Source organism: Sebastes fasciatus, chromosome 8 (genome assembly GCF_043250625.1).
Source record: "Sebastes fasciatus isolate fSebFas1 chromosome 8, fSebFas1.pri, whole genome shotgun sequence".
NCBI classification, from domain to species: domain Eukaryota; kingdom Metazoa; phylum Chordata; class Actinopteri; order Perciformes; family Sebastidae; genus Sebastes; species Sebastes fasciatus.
In genome coordinates, this window is record NC_133802.1 from 1,683,301 (window position 1) to 1,699,450 (window position 16,150).

At 43.6% G+C, this 16,150-nt stretch overlaps 1 protein-coding gene across 15 annotated transcripts in view; it reads right to left on the reverse strand.

Annotated features, from left to right (window-relative positions):
• Positions 1–16,150, reverse strand: part of hspg2 (heparan sulfate proteoglycan 2) — a 160,309-nt gene that overhangs the window by 19,758 nt on the left and 124,401 nt on the right. For 13 of the 15 annotated variants that reach the window (XM_074642440.1, XM_074642436.1, XM_074642451.1 and 10 more), the window contains 14 exons: positions 12,768–12,928; positions 12,446–12,523; positions 10,756–10,891; positions 9,813–9,964; positions 9,000–9,144; positions 8,344–8,487; positions 5,594–5,728; positions 5,300–5,481; positions 3,460–3,655; positions 3,094–3,273; positions 2,710–2,970; positions 2,367–2,529; positions 430–527; positions 72–338 (listed from right to left, as the gene is read on the reverse strand). In XM_074642440.1, the coding sequence (XP_074498541.1) occupies positions 72–338; positions 430–527; positions 2,367–2,529; positions 2,710–2,970; positions 3,094–3,273; positions 3,460–3,655; positions 5,300–5,481; positions 5,594–5,728; positions 8,344–8,487; positions 9,000–9,144; positions 9,813–9,964; positions 10,756–10,891; positions 12,446–12,523; positions 12,768–12,928 (2,298 nt within the window). The remainder of the gene's footprint in view (positions 1–71; positions 339–429; positions 528–2,366; positions 2,530–2,709; positions 2,971–3,093; positions 3,274–3,459; positions 3,656–5,299; positions 5,482–5,593; positions 5,729–8,343; positions 8,488–8,999; positions 9,145–9,812; positions 9,965–10,755; positions 10,892–12,445; positions 12,524–12,767; positions 12,929–16,150) is intronic. The other 2 variants (XM_074642452.1, XM_074642446.1) reach the window with 1 other exon arrangement.

The following is a 16,150-nucleotide window of genomic DNA, read 5'->3' on the forward strand; positions in this document are numbered from 1 at the left end:
ATGCATGTACATGCATTTGTGTGTATGTGATGGAAGTAAAAAAAACATTTTTTTCTCTCTTGTGTACTCACACTGGACGTTAAGGACCACCTGGGACTGCACCGAGCCCACGTCATTGGTGGCCGTACAGCGGTACTGCCCGGCATCGGCCTCCGTCACCTGCTCGATCCTCAGCATGCCACCCTTCACCATGATGTGAGCGGGCAGAGAGCCGCCGACTTTACTCCACCTAACTGTGGGCTCCGGGTCGCCGACGGCCTGGCACTCAAACTCAACAGAGTTCCCGATCATCACGGTCTGCACCGAGGTACGCACGTTGATCATCACCTTTGGCAGGGCTGCAGAAAAGAGCAGGAAAACAACACTTTATACTTGGCTTTGATGAAGCGTGGTGAATATACTGGTACATTTGCAGTGAATGTAACAGACCTTGGATGGTCAACCTGGCCATGTCCTGGGCCTGGCCGTACACACTGCTGGCTCTGCAGATATATATGCCTTCGTTGCTCTGCTCAAGGTTCTCAATCCTACAGAGAGACATTCAGTTACACACATGCAAACAAGCCATGGTTAGGTTTTTACTTCACATATTACAGTACACAATGTTTAAAGGGACCCTATGAGTGGATTTGAATGCTTTAGCCCATTTAAGGATAAGTCTAAACATTTCTTATTTTCGACAATTCCCATGAAAACAACTAACTAAACTAAACTAAAACTAAACTAAACTAAACTAAATCTGTGTAGCCAATGCCTGATGCAGCTTATTCCTCTGAAGCATGGAACTCGATTGTCGTCCAAAAAGTTATAAAAACACATTAATGAGCCACACTGTTGCACATGTTCCTTTATTGAGATGAACATGGACACTGTAGTTTATTTTGAGTCAATCCCACATGCTGTACATTGTCCTGCTGCTTTAAATACATGGCTGAAAATAGTCCCCAACAAATGCACAGTTTACTCCTGTTGGAGTAATGTCCTTATCCTTTAAGTACATATTATGTATAAATTGTGCTAAATTTTGGAATGGGCTGTTAATGGATAAAACGTGCAAAACTGTCAGTTTAGTCCTTTAACGTCATACATATTGATACATTCAGAGGTGTTTTCAACCATAGACTGTCTATAAAGATGGACGACGTGACAGCTCCCCAAAAGTGAAGCCAAAGCATCTCCATCGCCCCCTGGTGGCTGGCTGCAGTACAGGTCATAAATCCCGCCTCCTCCATGTTAACGGATGGGACATGGACCAAACTAAAAAGTCAAAGTACACATCAAATACATATTTCCAAAGATGGTTTCTGTCCTTTTAGGTAGTTCTGATCACTATGATGTACATCGATCAGCCATAACATTCAGACCACTGACAGGTGAAGTGAATATCATTGATTATCTGGTTACCATGGCACCTGGCAGTGTGTGTGTGTGGGGGGGGATGTATTAGACAGGAAGTGAACATTTTGAACTTTGCGTTGGAAGCCGAAAAAATGGGCCAGCGTAAGGATGTGAGCGACTTTAATAAGGGCCAAATAGTGCTGGCTAGACGACTGGGTCAGAGCATCTCCAGAACTGTAGCTCTTGTGGGATGTTCCCGGTCTGCAGTGGTCAGGACCTACCAAAAGTGGTCCAAGGAAGGAAAACCGGTGAACCGGCAACAGGGTCAGACCCGAGGCTCATTGATGCACGTGGGGAATGAATGCTGGCCCGTGTTGTCTGATCCAATAGAAGAGCTGCTGGAGCTCAAACTGCTGAAAAAGTGAATGCTGGTTCTGATAGAAAGGTTTCAGAACACACAGTGAAGAGCATTTTGTTGCGTAGCTGCAGACCGGTCAGGGTTGTTACGGCTGATCGGTGTATGTTCAAGTGTTCAAGTTTGGTTTAATTAGTTATTAGTTATATTTGATGCTATAAAAAAGGAGTGAGACGTCATGATTGGCAGCTGCTCTGAGGGAAGTAGTTGTGAGAGAGGAGACGTAATTTTAACTTTTCATAACCGTCACCAGTCTGTGTAATAGAACATGTGACAATTCCATCATAAATGTAGTTCTAGAGATATTATGGTTAGTTGTTGTGTCTTTCTAGCCAAACAGCTACCGTGATGCTAACGTAGCAGCTAGGTGGCTCACGCTAACAAGCTGCGGCCGTGCTCGGCTCGTGATTGGCTCAGGCGGGTGTGTGGGCTGGACTTCGATACCACGGCTCCAGCCCCCCGATCACTACTGCCTCCCAAGATGGCAGCTTCCGTATCAGGAATATTTTGGCTTCACTTTTATACAGTGGGAGAAAGTGGAGACACGTCGTCCATCTATATACACAATCGACGTTTTCAACAAATAGACAGCAAACACGAGTGTATGAGTCACCTGAGCACCCCGTCCTTGACGTGGTGGTTTGGTGGCAGGGCTCCTCCTTCCTTCAGCCACTCGATTTTGGTTTCTATACCGCCTGCTGCCGAACAGGTGAACTCCACAGCGCTGCCCTGGGCCTTTACTTCAACCTGGGGTGACACACGTACTGCCAAGGGGGCTACAGACGGGAGGGAAAGAGACATGATTTAGCTCTTGCTCTCCACAAATTCTCTGTAGGAGAGAAGAAGTCTTTTCTTCATATGTGGTGCACAGCAGTCTTTAAGTTAGCTATTTCAGAGCTATCATTATTTACAACATGTCAAAACTTGTACGATCATTACATTATCAGCAAACTTACATCTGACTGTTACTTTCGCGATCACTTCGCTGTTGGCCACTTTGTTGCTGGCCACGCACTTGTAGCTCCCAGCATCCTCAGCAGTAGCCAGGTTGATCTGAAGATCCCCTCCGCTAACCTGGGCCCTCTGGGGCAGGTTTCCATCCAGTTTGGTCCAAGTGTAGGTCAGGGGAGGAGTGCCGTGGGCCAGGCACTGCAACCTGATCACCTCCCCGACCCGAACAGCCACATCGTCGGGCACAGAAGTGGCATAAGGAGGGGCTAGAGACAGGAGGAAAAAGGTTCACTAGGTTTCCGTGTTTTCTCAAGAGATGTACATTGCATAATAAGACATGATATACCCATTGTAGTCTAGATTCCAAGCAACAAAACCACAGCACTCACTCTCTACATCTAGCATGACGGTGACTTCAGTGGTGCCCATGTTGTTGGTGGCGGTGCAGATGTATTCTCCAGAGTCTTGGCGGCCCACTGTGGGCAGCACCAGGCTGTTATTCACCACCTTGTGTCTCCAGGGCAGAGGAGACCGCAGCTTGGACCAGGAGATCCTCGGGGACGGGAAACCTAAAAACACACAAGTTCTGTGCTCAGCTAATTTGTTGTTTTTTTAGACAGTCTTTGGTACGGTGATGCAACATACGGTTATGCAAAATATGGTGATGCAACAAGTGCCACAGATTCAACGAGATATAAAAAATGCTTTTATGTGAATTCCAGCTGTATAAATGAGGTGTTTTTTGCCATCATTACCATGGGCCTCGCAGCGCAGCGTTGCAGTCTGTCCCTCCACCACAACCATCAGCGGCTCAGGAACAGAGGCCTTGGGCACTGTGGGCACTTGAGAGCCTCCCTCGACAACAACCTCCACCTTCGTCTCAGTGGAGCCCTCGTTGTTGCGAGCTGTGCACACATACGTGCCACTGTCTTCTGGACGTGCCACGAGTATCTGCACAAGAGGAAAAAATTATACATCTCACCACCAAATATTCACAATTTCAGAACGGAACAAAGCTGATTTCAAACATTGACTTTGAAGCTGAGTCTTCAAATAGCAACACAGAGGAGGTCAATAGGGTAAAAAAATTAACTAATTGATATCACTTTGAAACTTCCCCAGTTGATTACTTACATTAAGACAGTTATTTTTTGTATTACAAGTTTTCTGAAATGTTATGTTTAAATATGCAAATGAGGCATTATGTTAACAAATATGTGCCAACTTGCATAAATTTCCAGAACAGAAATCTGAACATCGGATAGAGCCAGGTTCAAAATTCTCAATTCATTTTGTTAGAGTCACATATTAGAGTCAAAGGTTTTTACAGAGAGAAATGTGGATATTATCACTCCACAAATCAGAAAATTCTGTCAACAGCCATAAAAAAATTGAAAAAAAGGAATGAAATGTTCTATAAATCAGGCTATGAATGATATATGAACACACTCGTCTGTAAAAAACCTTCAGCATATAGATAGGAATGAAACTGGACAGTATTGTGTATGCAAGTACTACTGAAGTGGAGTATGAGAAAAACCTCATTTTGAGAGAGCTTGCCTTTAAAGATACGTATTGTAAAATTCCATAGGTGAATAGGGTAAAAAACGAGATGATTGCATTTCCTGCAGAAAATGCATGTGAATGCTGACAGCTCAAATTGATTTTAAAGCATTGCTGGAAATACAGAAATGTTAAAGTGCAAATACAGAATAGACTACTAGAACGTAGTATTTGGGTGGAATAAACCTTTAAAACTCGAATTCGTTAGACAAAGTAGTATTTGGGTGGATGAACTGTTAAAACTCTAAGTCGTTAGACAGAGAGTAGTATTTGCGCAGAATAAACCTTTAAAACTATATGTACTTACTACTACTTGACGTACTACAGAAAATGGTATTTGAGTGGATGAACCTTTAAAACTGTAAGTCGTTAGAAAGAAAGTAGTATTCGGGTAGAATGAACATTTATTTTGAAAAATTAGGTCCTGTTAAGATATCTATCTCTTTTGAAGGGTGTGGAGGGGGGGATGTTCAAGCAGGGATGTCCTTAAAGAGCTGAATATTTTGATATTTTAAAGGCATCTGTGGCTTAAAGTATGGAGAGGTAGTTAGAGTCCTAAAAACGTACGGAAGAAATAATATAAGATGAAGTTGATGAATAAAGAATTGGATAACAATAGTTAGTAGTTATAATAGTTATTGTGTGAATGCTGCTTAACAGCATTCACACAATAAACTAATAAATATCACCATGAAACTTCTCCAGTTGATTACTTACATTAAGACAATATTTTTTTTTGCATTACAAGTTTTCTGAAATGTAATGATTAAATATGCAAATGAGGGATTATCTAATGCTAACTTGGGTTGAATTCAGGAGAAATGTAAAGACACAGATAGACAAAATGTAGTAAAATAAAGACATAAATATGTATTTTGGATGTTTTCTTTCTACTAGTCTGAACATGCTATTGAAACAAAATAGCCTAAAATCTCAAAATTGACCAGTGCATGAAAAACGATGTTTTTGCCTGGGGTGTCTCGCCTTAAACGGCTCTACAGATGTTGATGGTGTTATCAGATGTATCAGTACCTGCATGACTGCATTGGACTCCATGGGCATGGGGCTGCTCAGCATGGTCTTGCGGTTGCTGTCCAGCCTGTGCCATGACACCGAGGGACGGGGCTCTCCTGTCGCCTGGCATTCCAGGTTAATGGGTTCACCCACCCTGACACGCAGGGGTCCAACAGGGGTGACAGTGGTCACAGGAGACTCTGAGGGCACAGATACAAAATACTGGTCTAACTCTGTATTTGATCAGCCACTAGGGGGAACCCTTCACTTAAGAGCTTTATGTGGGTGTATCATGACTGAAATGTGGCTCACCTTTGACAATTAAAGACACAATGGTGTGGGTGATGCCGAACAGGTTGCTTGCCACACAACGGTAGGCGCCATGGTTCATAGATTGGGCATTGGTAATTGTAATAACAGAGCCATCAGGGCCAGCTTCAACATTATCTGCAGAACAGAGGAGAAAATGAATCATTAGAACTGCTGCAATTTAAAGGGGCAGTCCACTGATTTTATACATGATATTCAGTTTACTCATCATGGTCAGCAGTACTCAGCACAAACAGTTGTTTACCTTCTGCTGCATTATAAAGTTTAAAAAAAGAACCCTGATGTTGTCATAAGGGTTGTCTCGGCTCGGGCTTGAGACCCTAGACTGTATACAGTATAAGAAGTGGACGTAGCCATCGTGATGTCAACCATTGGTTTGTGGACTGCCGTTTTGAAGCAGCCAGAAATGACATGAGAGGGCGGAGCTAAGTACAACTGAACGTTGAATAAGACATTCCATCGAAAAGGTTATAAAAAACTTTCATGAACTGAAAACACATATTAAAACACGCTAAAAATACAAGTTGTAAGACGAAAACACAAACAACTCCCAGACCGGACAACACTGTGGTAGTGACTTGTCAATCACAAGGTAGCCCCGACCTAAAGCATCCCCTGCTTTATGGTCTATCTGACTCTAAATGTGACCATAAATTACTAAATGGACATCATATTGTATTGAAGAGGGCTTGAAACTAGCGATTGAGACCATAAACTCATGTTTACAATGTTTACTGAGGTCTCTCTGCCTCTCTGGTGGTGCCTCATTCCCCATGACAGACCTGGACCTCCGTCCTCCAGGAGATTTAGCCTCTCTAACAACTGACCTCAGTCAAAGGGGGCTTATTGATATGGGTAACATACGTTTAGATTGCTAAGCAACTGTGAATTAAAAACTGCTCTGGTTCTACCTATCTGACGTGGAGAGGAGGTCGTGTTGCTCGGGCTCTATCTATCTGGCGTGGAGAGGAGGTTGTGTTGCTCGGGCTCTATCTATCTGGCGTGGAGAGGAGGTCGTGTTGCTCTGGTTCTACCTATCTGGCGTGGAGAGGAGGTCGTGTTGCTCTGGTTCTACCTATCTGGCGTAGAGAGGAGGTTGTGTTGCTCTGGTTCCACCTATCTGGCGTGGAGAGGAAGTTGTGTTGCTCTGGCTCTATCTATCTGGTGTGGAGAGGAGGTTGTGTTGCTAAGGCTCTATCTGTTTGGCGACGCCGGGAAGCTGCTTGACATCCTCCTGGATCCACATTCTTACATATGTTCACATTATATGTATTATTTTTTGTCATATGGATTGTCTATGTTATATTTTCATTATGTTGTTACTCTGTACACTCAACATCTATTGCACGTCTGTCCATCCTGGAAGGGGGATCCCTCCTCTGTTGCTCTTCCTGAGGTTTCTAAACATTTTTTACTGTTAAAAGGTTTTTTTTCCTTATCCGATGAGAGGGTCGTTCTGTAAAGGACAGAGGGTGTCGTATCCTGTACGGATTGTGAAGAACCCGAAGCAAATTTGTGATTTGTGATTTGTGATTTTGGGCTATACAAATAAAATTGATTTGACTTGACTTAATAAATCAAGTGCGAAGTAGGCTCATTTTCCCATAGACTTCTATACAATCAGACTTCTTCTTGCAACCAGAGGAGTCGCCCCCTGCTGGCTATTAAAAAGAATGCAGGTTTAAGGCTCTTCAGCATTGGCTTCACTTCTCAGACCCGGAGGTAGCCCCCTGCTTGAGACGCTATTCAGTTGCATTATGGGAAGTTTATGATCCAATGTTGTGGTCTCTTTTCAGTTCAGATTTTCAAAAGTAGGGGTATAAAGTGTAAGAAAAGCTACAGAAAGCCAAAGAGTGAGGTTGCAAATCTGGCATAGGAAGAAACAACTGGATACAACACATGCCTTTCATTTATCTGTTGAACATACACCACAAAGCATGGATATTTTTGGGGTAGAGAAGCCTTAAAGAGGACCTATTAAGCTTATTTTCAGATGCATACTTATATTTTGGGTTTCTACTAGAACATGGTCACATGCTTTGATGTTAAAAAAACGCTTTACTTTTCTCAGCACGTCTTTCCCCCCTCTGTCTGAAACGCTCAGTTTGAGCTCCTGCCCCGCCCCTCCCAGAAAGCCCAGTCTGCTCTGATTGGTCAGCTGGCCCACTCTGTTGTGATTGGTCTACCGAACTAAACACTTCGGACTCTGCTCCAGCTCCGCTCTAACTAGCTTTGTTTGAGGGCGTGCCAAACTAGCCATTATGCAAAATGTGTTACTTGGTGACATCACCACATTACAGAAGAAAAGGCGGGACTTCAAGCAAAGTGTTTTAGGCAGTTCAAGAGCAGCGTTCCAGTGGGAAAGAGTAACTCCCATTGGTGTAGATTTAGGCTTTGTAACTCTGCAGACCTTTTACATGCACAAAAAACTATGTAACACACTAAAGGAAAGGGAAAACACACAAAAATATAAGAGGTCCCCTTTAAAAAGCCATCATGTCATCAAATCTTACTGGGCTAAATGATATGCAATATTTTAGTAATGCAAAAATATCAATGCTAATCCAGAAAAAAGGGATTTGAGTTCTAAATTAGTCATTAAATGAAGTAACAGAGGAGTGATTCATGGGTGGGTTGCAGCTGTAATTGCTTGCAAATAATTACATCATAAAATCAGACTTCATTAGGCAGGTTTATTCCTCAGTGTGTGTGTGTGTGTGTGTGGTTATTACCTGGCAGTGGCTGGTTGTTGGCCCGTTTCCACTCCAGTCTGACAGGCTGGGCTCCACTGTACACCTTACACCTGAAGCTGGCCGACTCCCCCACACGCACTGCAGCACTGTGGGGCTCAATGGCGATGATTGGACTCTGAAGACCTGCAGCAGAAACCAGCGTTTTGGGCTTCGGACAGATTCTATTTGAACATTACTGTTCACGATGTCACTTCATTTAGCTGACTTATATTCACAGAAGTAAGAAATTCCTTTTCAGTGTGGCTAATGGCTTCATTGGCAGCAGTTAAAGACCTCAAACATCGCTGAAATCCAGGGAGGAGAGAATAGGGATGAGATCATGGGACAGTAGCGAGGAAAATCAATCAATCCGAGGTCACACTGGGCTACACTGGAAAGCGTGTTGTGAGAACAACACCCTGCCATGTAATGCCCTGCCCAGCCTCTGACTGATGCTGCCATCTGTCCTTGGTGAGAATGTAACGACTGTGACGTCTAATCAAATCACCCGGACATCAAGCACAGTGAAGTACAGTGGAACATTTGAAAAAAGAGAAAATATCAAAATGGGCTCTTTGTTTTTATTATTGCACGCAAAGCAAAACAGTTAATATCCAGTAGCACCTGTATGAGGCCTGAAGTGTTGACCAACTTACGTGAAGAAGATGAAGTGACAGACACCGACACAGAGGCCTGGTGGACGAGAGATCCGGGGTTTCCAGAGTTGCCCTTTACCCGACAGATATACTCCCCCGAGTCCTCTGGAGAGGCTGACAGGATACGCAGCTGACTGCCCAGAACCTGCACACAGCAGCAAGGAACAGAGTCTCTTCAGTTCAGCTTACAAGAATGCTCATCATTTTACTTTTGATAAATGAATTACCACTGGCAAATAATACTATATAATACTATAGCCGATACAAATGAATATGAATATGGGATTTAATATCAAAGTGTTGGCAAAATAAAGAAAAAAATATCAACATATACTGTACATGTATTAGGGCTGGGTGACATGACATGATAAAATCTTCTATCATGATATAGGTCATTTCATATCTCGATATCGATATATTTATCACGATACAGCAGGTTTTATGGTATTTTAATAAATAATAAATCTTTATGAAATAACTACATCGTAAAGCCTATTTTTGCATACTCCTGTGTGAATTAAATACTTGTCAAATGAAAAGTACTTTACCAGTATTTTCTCATTTTAAGAACTTGAGAGCAAAATGAACAGAACAGTTTGAAGTGAAATTCTAGAGAAAAAATAAATAAATGTAGGCATAGCCTATATTGCGATAGAAACTATATAGAAAAACATAGACGATAGACAATTTTATGTAGTTTTGACGATATATTGTATATCGTCAAAATAACTGTTACCAGCATGTAATACATGTCTAACCAAATGGGGGAAAAATTATGAATAATTTTCCATCTTTGCATCTTTTTGTGATTACCTGGTGGTTAGAGGATAGTCGTCCACTGGCTTTGGTCCAGGTGACTTGGGGAGGAGGGTTTCCTGGGGCAAAACAGTTGAGCTCCAGACTCTGACCCTCCTGGACGTCAGCGATAGACGGCTGGATGCTGACCACTGAGGAGCTGTGGTCCCCTGCACACACACAAACACTACTGATTGTTGTTTTCTTGTTAAGTACAAAGTTATTCACACTTGATCCAAGTGCTCTTGATACTTATTCCGTTTTTCACATTCAATGTGCTTTTTAGTTAGTTTCTTTGAAAATGACGTTGATTGACATGGTTATAATGAACTACTGTTTGTGTTACTGTGTTTCTCAGTAACAGTGGGGATATTGGTAGATGGTGAAATAATACGTTTATTCTGATAAGAAAGGTTGTTATTGTTATTTATATGTAATATATAATTTTAAAGCTTGTTTTGTGCTCTTTGTGGTGGAACTATCCACGGGTGCATCAGATCAATATGAAGTTAGTTATAAGGACATTTGCTGAGGCATTCAGAATTTGCCCTATTGCAGCGCTAGAGGTCAAAGTTTAAATTCTGTTGTCCTTAGAGTCATGACAATGTGACTGGTAGATAGACTATAGTCTAAACTTTACAATGATATATAGCTTCATGATATTCTGTGTAGGTTACCCTCTTTTATAATGTCTCCATTTGTAAAATGGCAAGAAAAGAAAAAAAACATGGAAAAATTGTAATGATGGAGGGAAGAAAAAAGGAGTGATAGCAAATAAAAAGCTACCATTGCTGCAAAGCTATCATGTATTTTCCAACACTAGGGACGTGGACCTTTAAAAAAAAATCCCGGAGACGTGGTCCCTCCAAGGTGGCACGAAATTTTGCGGGTCGGGCTCACGGATTGAGAGGCTGGGGGGGGATATGCGTCTGATTCTATTTTGGCTACCAAGACAACTCACCTTTGAGCACAGAGACTTTAATGGGAGCACTATTTGAGCCAATGCTGTTGCTACCAACACACATGTAAGTGCCCGAGTCGGACATCTGGATGTTGGGGATGAGCAGAGTACCGATGTCGGTGCGGTCCATGCGGGCCTGGAGAGGAAACACCGATACATGACGAGATTAGACACCTATCTCACAGCACTGTACATTACATTTCATAGATATGATTTTACTAATATTTACACCATAAAAATACACATACACAGAAGACAAAGCACATCACTTACCTGTCTCACGCCGCTTGAAACAACACAAATATGACATTGCTGACAATACTAACTAATAGCGACACAAAAGCACTACAGCGTGGATATTTGAGACAAGACAAGAGCAGTTATTGCTACAGTTCAGTCTCTCTGTGAATGGATTCATGATTTCTATGACACTGTACTTTGTACATGGAACTGTGCACAAAGTAGTGACAACATTTCTACAATGATTGGTGGGGTTATAATTTGTTAATATACCATGAACATTACTACACTAGTATCTTTATTCTATAACAAGATCGATGATTGATTTTTAAAAAATTAGGGAAAAATTAGGAGTTAGAGTTGACAGTTTATGACACTTTGATTTGAGACAGAGGTTAAGAATTACAAAGCAGTTCTTAACTGTGAAATCTGATAATAATCACTAGCCAGCGCCCTGGAAATCAAAAATATCAACCATTAAATATCGACTAAGTACCAAAACCCAGCACTAATTTTAACACTCATATTTAAGAACTCTGGTGACTTTCTGGCTCATGAGCAATCAACAACTTGACTTGTTTGTACACTACTCCTCCACATGGCAGTCAGGGGCCCAGCAAGGCTGAAAATGAGCTTTCATAAAGTTTGGAAACACCTCAGAGGGATAGGGGAACCAGGAGGGGAGGGTCTGGGGAGGGGATTACTGTATCCGGGGGGTGTCGGGGCATCCACGGACAAAGCTGCTTAGCTCCGGCCCGTTCAACCGTGAGGGGAGGCTAAACCGAGCAGTGGCTGAGGCGGGCCCCGGCTCAATATGTGTCTGAACCCATTGAGGAGCTTTCAAAGCAAGCCGTTTGCTAGAGCATACAGAATTTCTGCGTGGTCGCACGGCAGAGCCCGGCTCCCCCTGGGAAAGGCTGACACAACGCGGTGGCTCCCTGAGGCAGAACTAAACGGGCCCCGGAGCCCTCGTCGAGCCGAGGAGGGCTGCGCAGAGACCAGACTAACACAATACCCCCGTTGAGTAGGGGGGCAGCGAGCTGCGCCTGGCACGGAGCAAAATATGTCTGCAATACCTACGGTATACCTCCTGTATACTTAGTCCTGTTAATACACTCAATGGAATGATGAGGGTCAACTGAGTGCTGAGAGCCCAAACAAGTTAGGGATGGTATGATGTGGACAAAACAAAAGACTATGGAACATTTTATTAATAAAATGCAACATAAAAACCAATGCAAATACACTAAGAAGCCATCCAGCTGATTGACTTTAATGTATTTGGCTCTAAAGGGACTTAGTGGGCAGCTGTGGTGAATTAACGGGGTGAATCAAGGACAAGTTTGATCATGCACTTAGTCGACAATGTGTGAAGACGAGGTCAGTGGAGGACAATGATGGTGAACTACGAGACAGGACAGACAGACAGACAGCGGACAGATGGACAGACCTGCAGCTCCTCAATACGTCTCTGTAACACATCGAGACTGTTGCTTTTAAACTGATGGAAACCCTGAGAGGGAATGGCCTGAGCAAACGTCAGAACAGGGTGGGATAAAAAAAAAAAGGAGACAAACAGAGGGAAAAATAAAGGTAAATGGTCAAAATGCAGAAACAGTCATGAAAACTGACACAGTATGATGAAAAACCATCGGCACCGGACACGCCTTGAAGTGCAAGGTAGAGATGTATATCACAGCAAAATGTAAATACAGTAATCAGTCCGTGTTAAAGTCGTCATCAAGGCACTGTGACGGCAGGAGGCGTCTCACCTGTGGAGGGATCTGTCCCCCGTTTTTCAGCCAGGTGAGCTTCGGGGTGGGCGCTCCTGTTGCTCGGCAGTACAACCTCACGTTGTCGCCTTCGTGGGCTTCAATATTTTGGGGGCTGACTTGGACTTGAGGCTGGGTGCCGAGGCCACTTGGGTTAGACTCTGACCAACAAAAAAAAAGAATTATGATCATTCAAAAACACAAAATATACCCACCACAACCTCTTGAGCTTGACAGTTTATTTTACATCAGTTCAGTTGTTTACTAACGATTTTACTTTTGTGATAAAAAAGGCTGTCAAAGTTAACGCAATAACGCAAATTTGTTTTAACGCCACTGATTTCTTTAACGAATTAACGCAACTTGCGATTTTTAGGCTACAGTGGGTTCAGTTTGAAACTAGAAAAACCAAAGGACTCCATTGGTGCCAACCATGTCATACTAGCTTGTCGTGAAGGAGGTTAAATCGTGCTCTGAAGTTAGGCAAAATTTTGACGAAGAAACACTGTCATGGCCATTTTCAAAGGGGTCCCTTGACCTTTGACCTCAAGATATGTGGATGTAAATGGGTTCTCTGGGTACCCACGAGTCTCCCCTTTACAGACATGCCCACTTTATGATAATCACATGCAGTTTGGGGCAAGTCATAGTCAAGTCAGCACACTGACACACTGACAGCTGTTGTTGCCTGTTGGGCTGCAGTTTGCCATGTTATGATTTGAGCATATTGTTTTATGCTAAATGCAGTACCTGTGAGGGTTTCTGGACAATATCTGTCATTGTTTTGTGTTGTTCATTGATTTCCAATAATAAATATATACATACATTTGCATAAAGCAGCATATTTGTCCACTCCCATGTTGATACGAGTATTAAATTCTTGACAAATCTCCCTTTAAGGTACATTTTGAACAGATAAAAAAATGGGCAATTAATCGCGATTAAATATTTTAATCGATTGATAGCCCTAGTAATGAATACTTACTTATTGCTTTTCTTATAAAATAAAGTCTGTGGCATGCTAAAATGTAGTGTTACAATAGCACAAATAGAAAAGCATCATGAAATCAATAAATCTCTTTCCAGATTTTGCTAACATTAGCTGACATTAGCCACCATAAGCTACGGGTCATACCAGACCAAGTAAGACCAGCAAAACTCCTGAGTGTGTTGGCTTGAGCAAGGGTGTGTATTATTGCTTATGAACTCTTCATTTATGAGAGGAAGATTGTGTTATTTCTTTTTTCAAAAGTTGCTTTAAAGCAAGAGGATGATGTATAGGTTTTTAAAAATAGGGACGTAAGATGCTTTTTGTTGTTTCAAGCTAGTTGTTTGTCAATATATCCTTGAACCAATAAAAATGCACTGAAAATAGATGGAAAAATCTATTGTACTGCAAGGATTTTCCCTCGTTTCACATTCCAACTGTTGTGTTTTCAACTTAATGTATATGTGAGGTCCAAACACTTTCCATATCATAAGGGGACATTGCATTGACTTACAAGAGCTCCTTGGAGACTTAACCTAACCCGTAGCTTACCTAAACTTAAACATAACCACTGCACGCCTAACCCCACTCCTTACCGAACCCTAACCCCACTCCTTACCGAACCCTAACCCTAACCCCACTCCTTACTGAACCCGAACCCTAACCCCACTCCATACCAAACCCGAACCCTAACCCCACTCCTTAACGAACCCGAACCCTAACCCCACTCCTTACCAAACCCGAACCCTAACCCCGCTCCTTACCGAACTGGAACCCTAACCCCACTCCTTACCGAACCCGAACCCTAACCCCACTCCTTAACGAACCCTAACCCGAACACTAAACCCACTCCTTCCCGAACCTAACCCCACTCCTTAACGAACCCTAACCCGAACCCTAAACCCACTCCTTACCAAACCCTAACCCTAACCCCACTCCTTACCGAACCCTAACCCCACTCCTTACCGAACCCTAACCCCACTCCTTAACAAACCTTAACCCGAACCCTAAACCCACTCCTTACCGAACCCGAACCCTAACCCAACTCTTTAACGAACCCTAACCCGAACCCTAAACCCACTCCTTACCAAACCCTAACCCTAACCCCACTCCTTACCGAACCCTAACCCCACTCCTTACCGTACCCAAACCCTAACCCCACTCCTTACCGAACCCGAACCCTAACCCCACTCCTTAACGAACCCTAACCCGAACCCTAACCCCACTCCTTACCGAACCCGAACCCTAACCCCACTCCTTAACAAACCCTAACCCGAACCTTAAACCCACTCCTTACCGAACCCGAACCCTAACCCCACTCCTTAACGAACCCTAACCCGAACCCTAAACCCACTTCTTACCGAACCCTAAACCCACTCCTTACCAAGCCCTAACCCTAACCCCACTCCTTACCGAACCCGAACCCTAACCCCACTCCTTACCGAACCCTAACGCTAACCCCACTCCTTAACGAACCCTAACCCCACTCCTTACCAAACCCTAACCCTAACCCCACTCCTTACCGAACCCTAACCCTTACCGAACCCTAACCCCACTCCTTACCGTACCCAAACCCTAACCCCACTCCTTACCGAACCCGAACCCTAACCCCACTCCTTAACGAACCCTAACCCGAACCCCACTCCTTACCGAACCCTAACCCCACTCCTTAACAAACCCTAACCCGAACCTTAAACCCACTCCTTACCGAACCCGAACCCTAACCCCCCTCCTTAACGAACCCTAACCCGAACCCTAAACCCACTTCTTACCGAACCCGAACCCTAAACCCACTCCTTACCAAGCCCTAACCCTAACCCCACTCCTTACCGAATCATAACCCCACTCCTTACCGAACCCGAACCCTAACCCCACTCCTTACCGAACCCTAACGCTAACCCCACTCCTTAACGAACCCTAACCCGAACCCTAACCCCACTCCTTACCGAACCCAAACCCTAACCCCACTCCTTAACGAACCCTAACCCAAACCCTAAACCCACTCCTTACCGAACCCCAACCCTAACCCCACTCCTTACCGAACCCGAACCCTAACCCCACTCCTTACCGAACCCGAACCCTAACCCCACTCCTTAACGGACCCTAACCCGAACCCCACTCCTTACCGAACCCGAACCCTAACCCCACTCCTTAACGAACCCTAAACCGAACCCTAAATCCACTCCTTACCGAACCCTAACCCCACTCCTTACCGAACCCTAACCCTAACCCCACTCCTTACCAAACCCTAACCCTAACCCCACTCCTTACCGAACCCTAACCCTAACGCTTTCCACACAGTTAGTGTAGTATAGTATAGTATAGTATAGTATAGTATACAGATTACGCCTCCTAGTGCTCAACGCAAGGAAATGCATCTCATCACGGATGGATA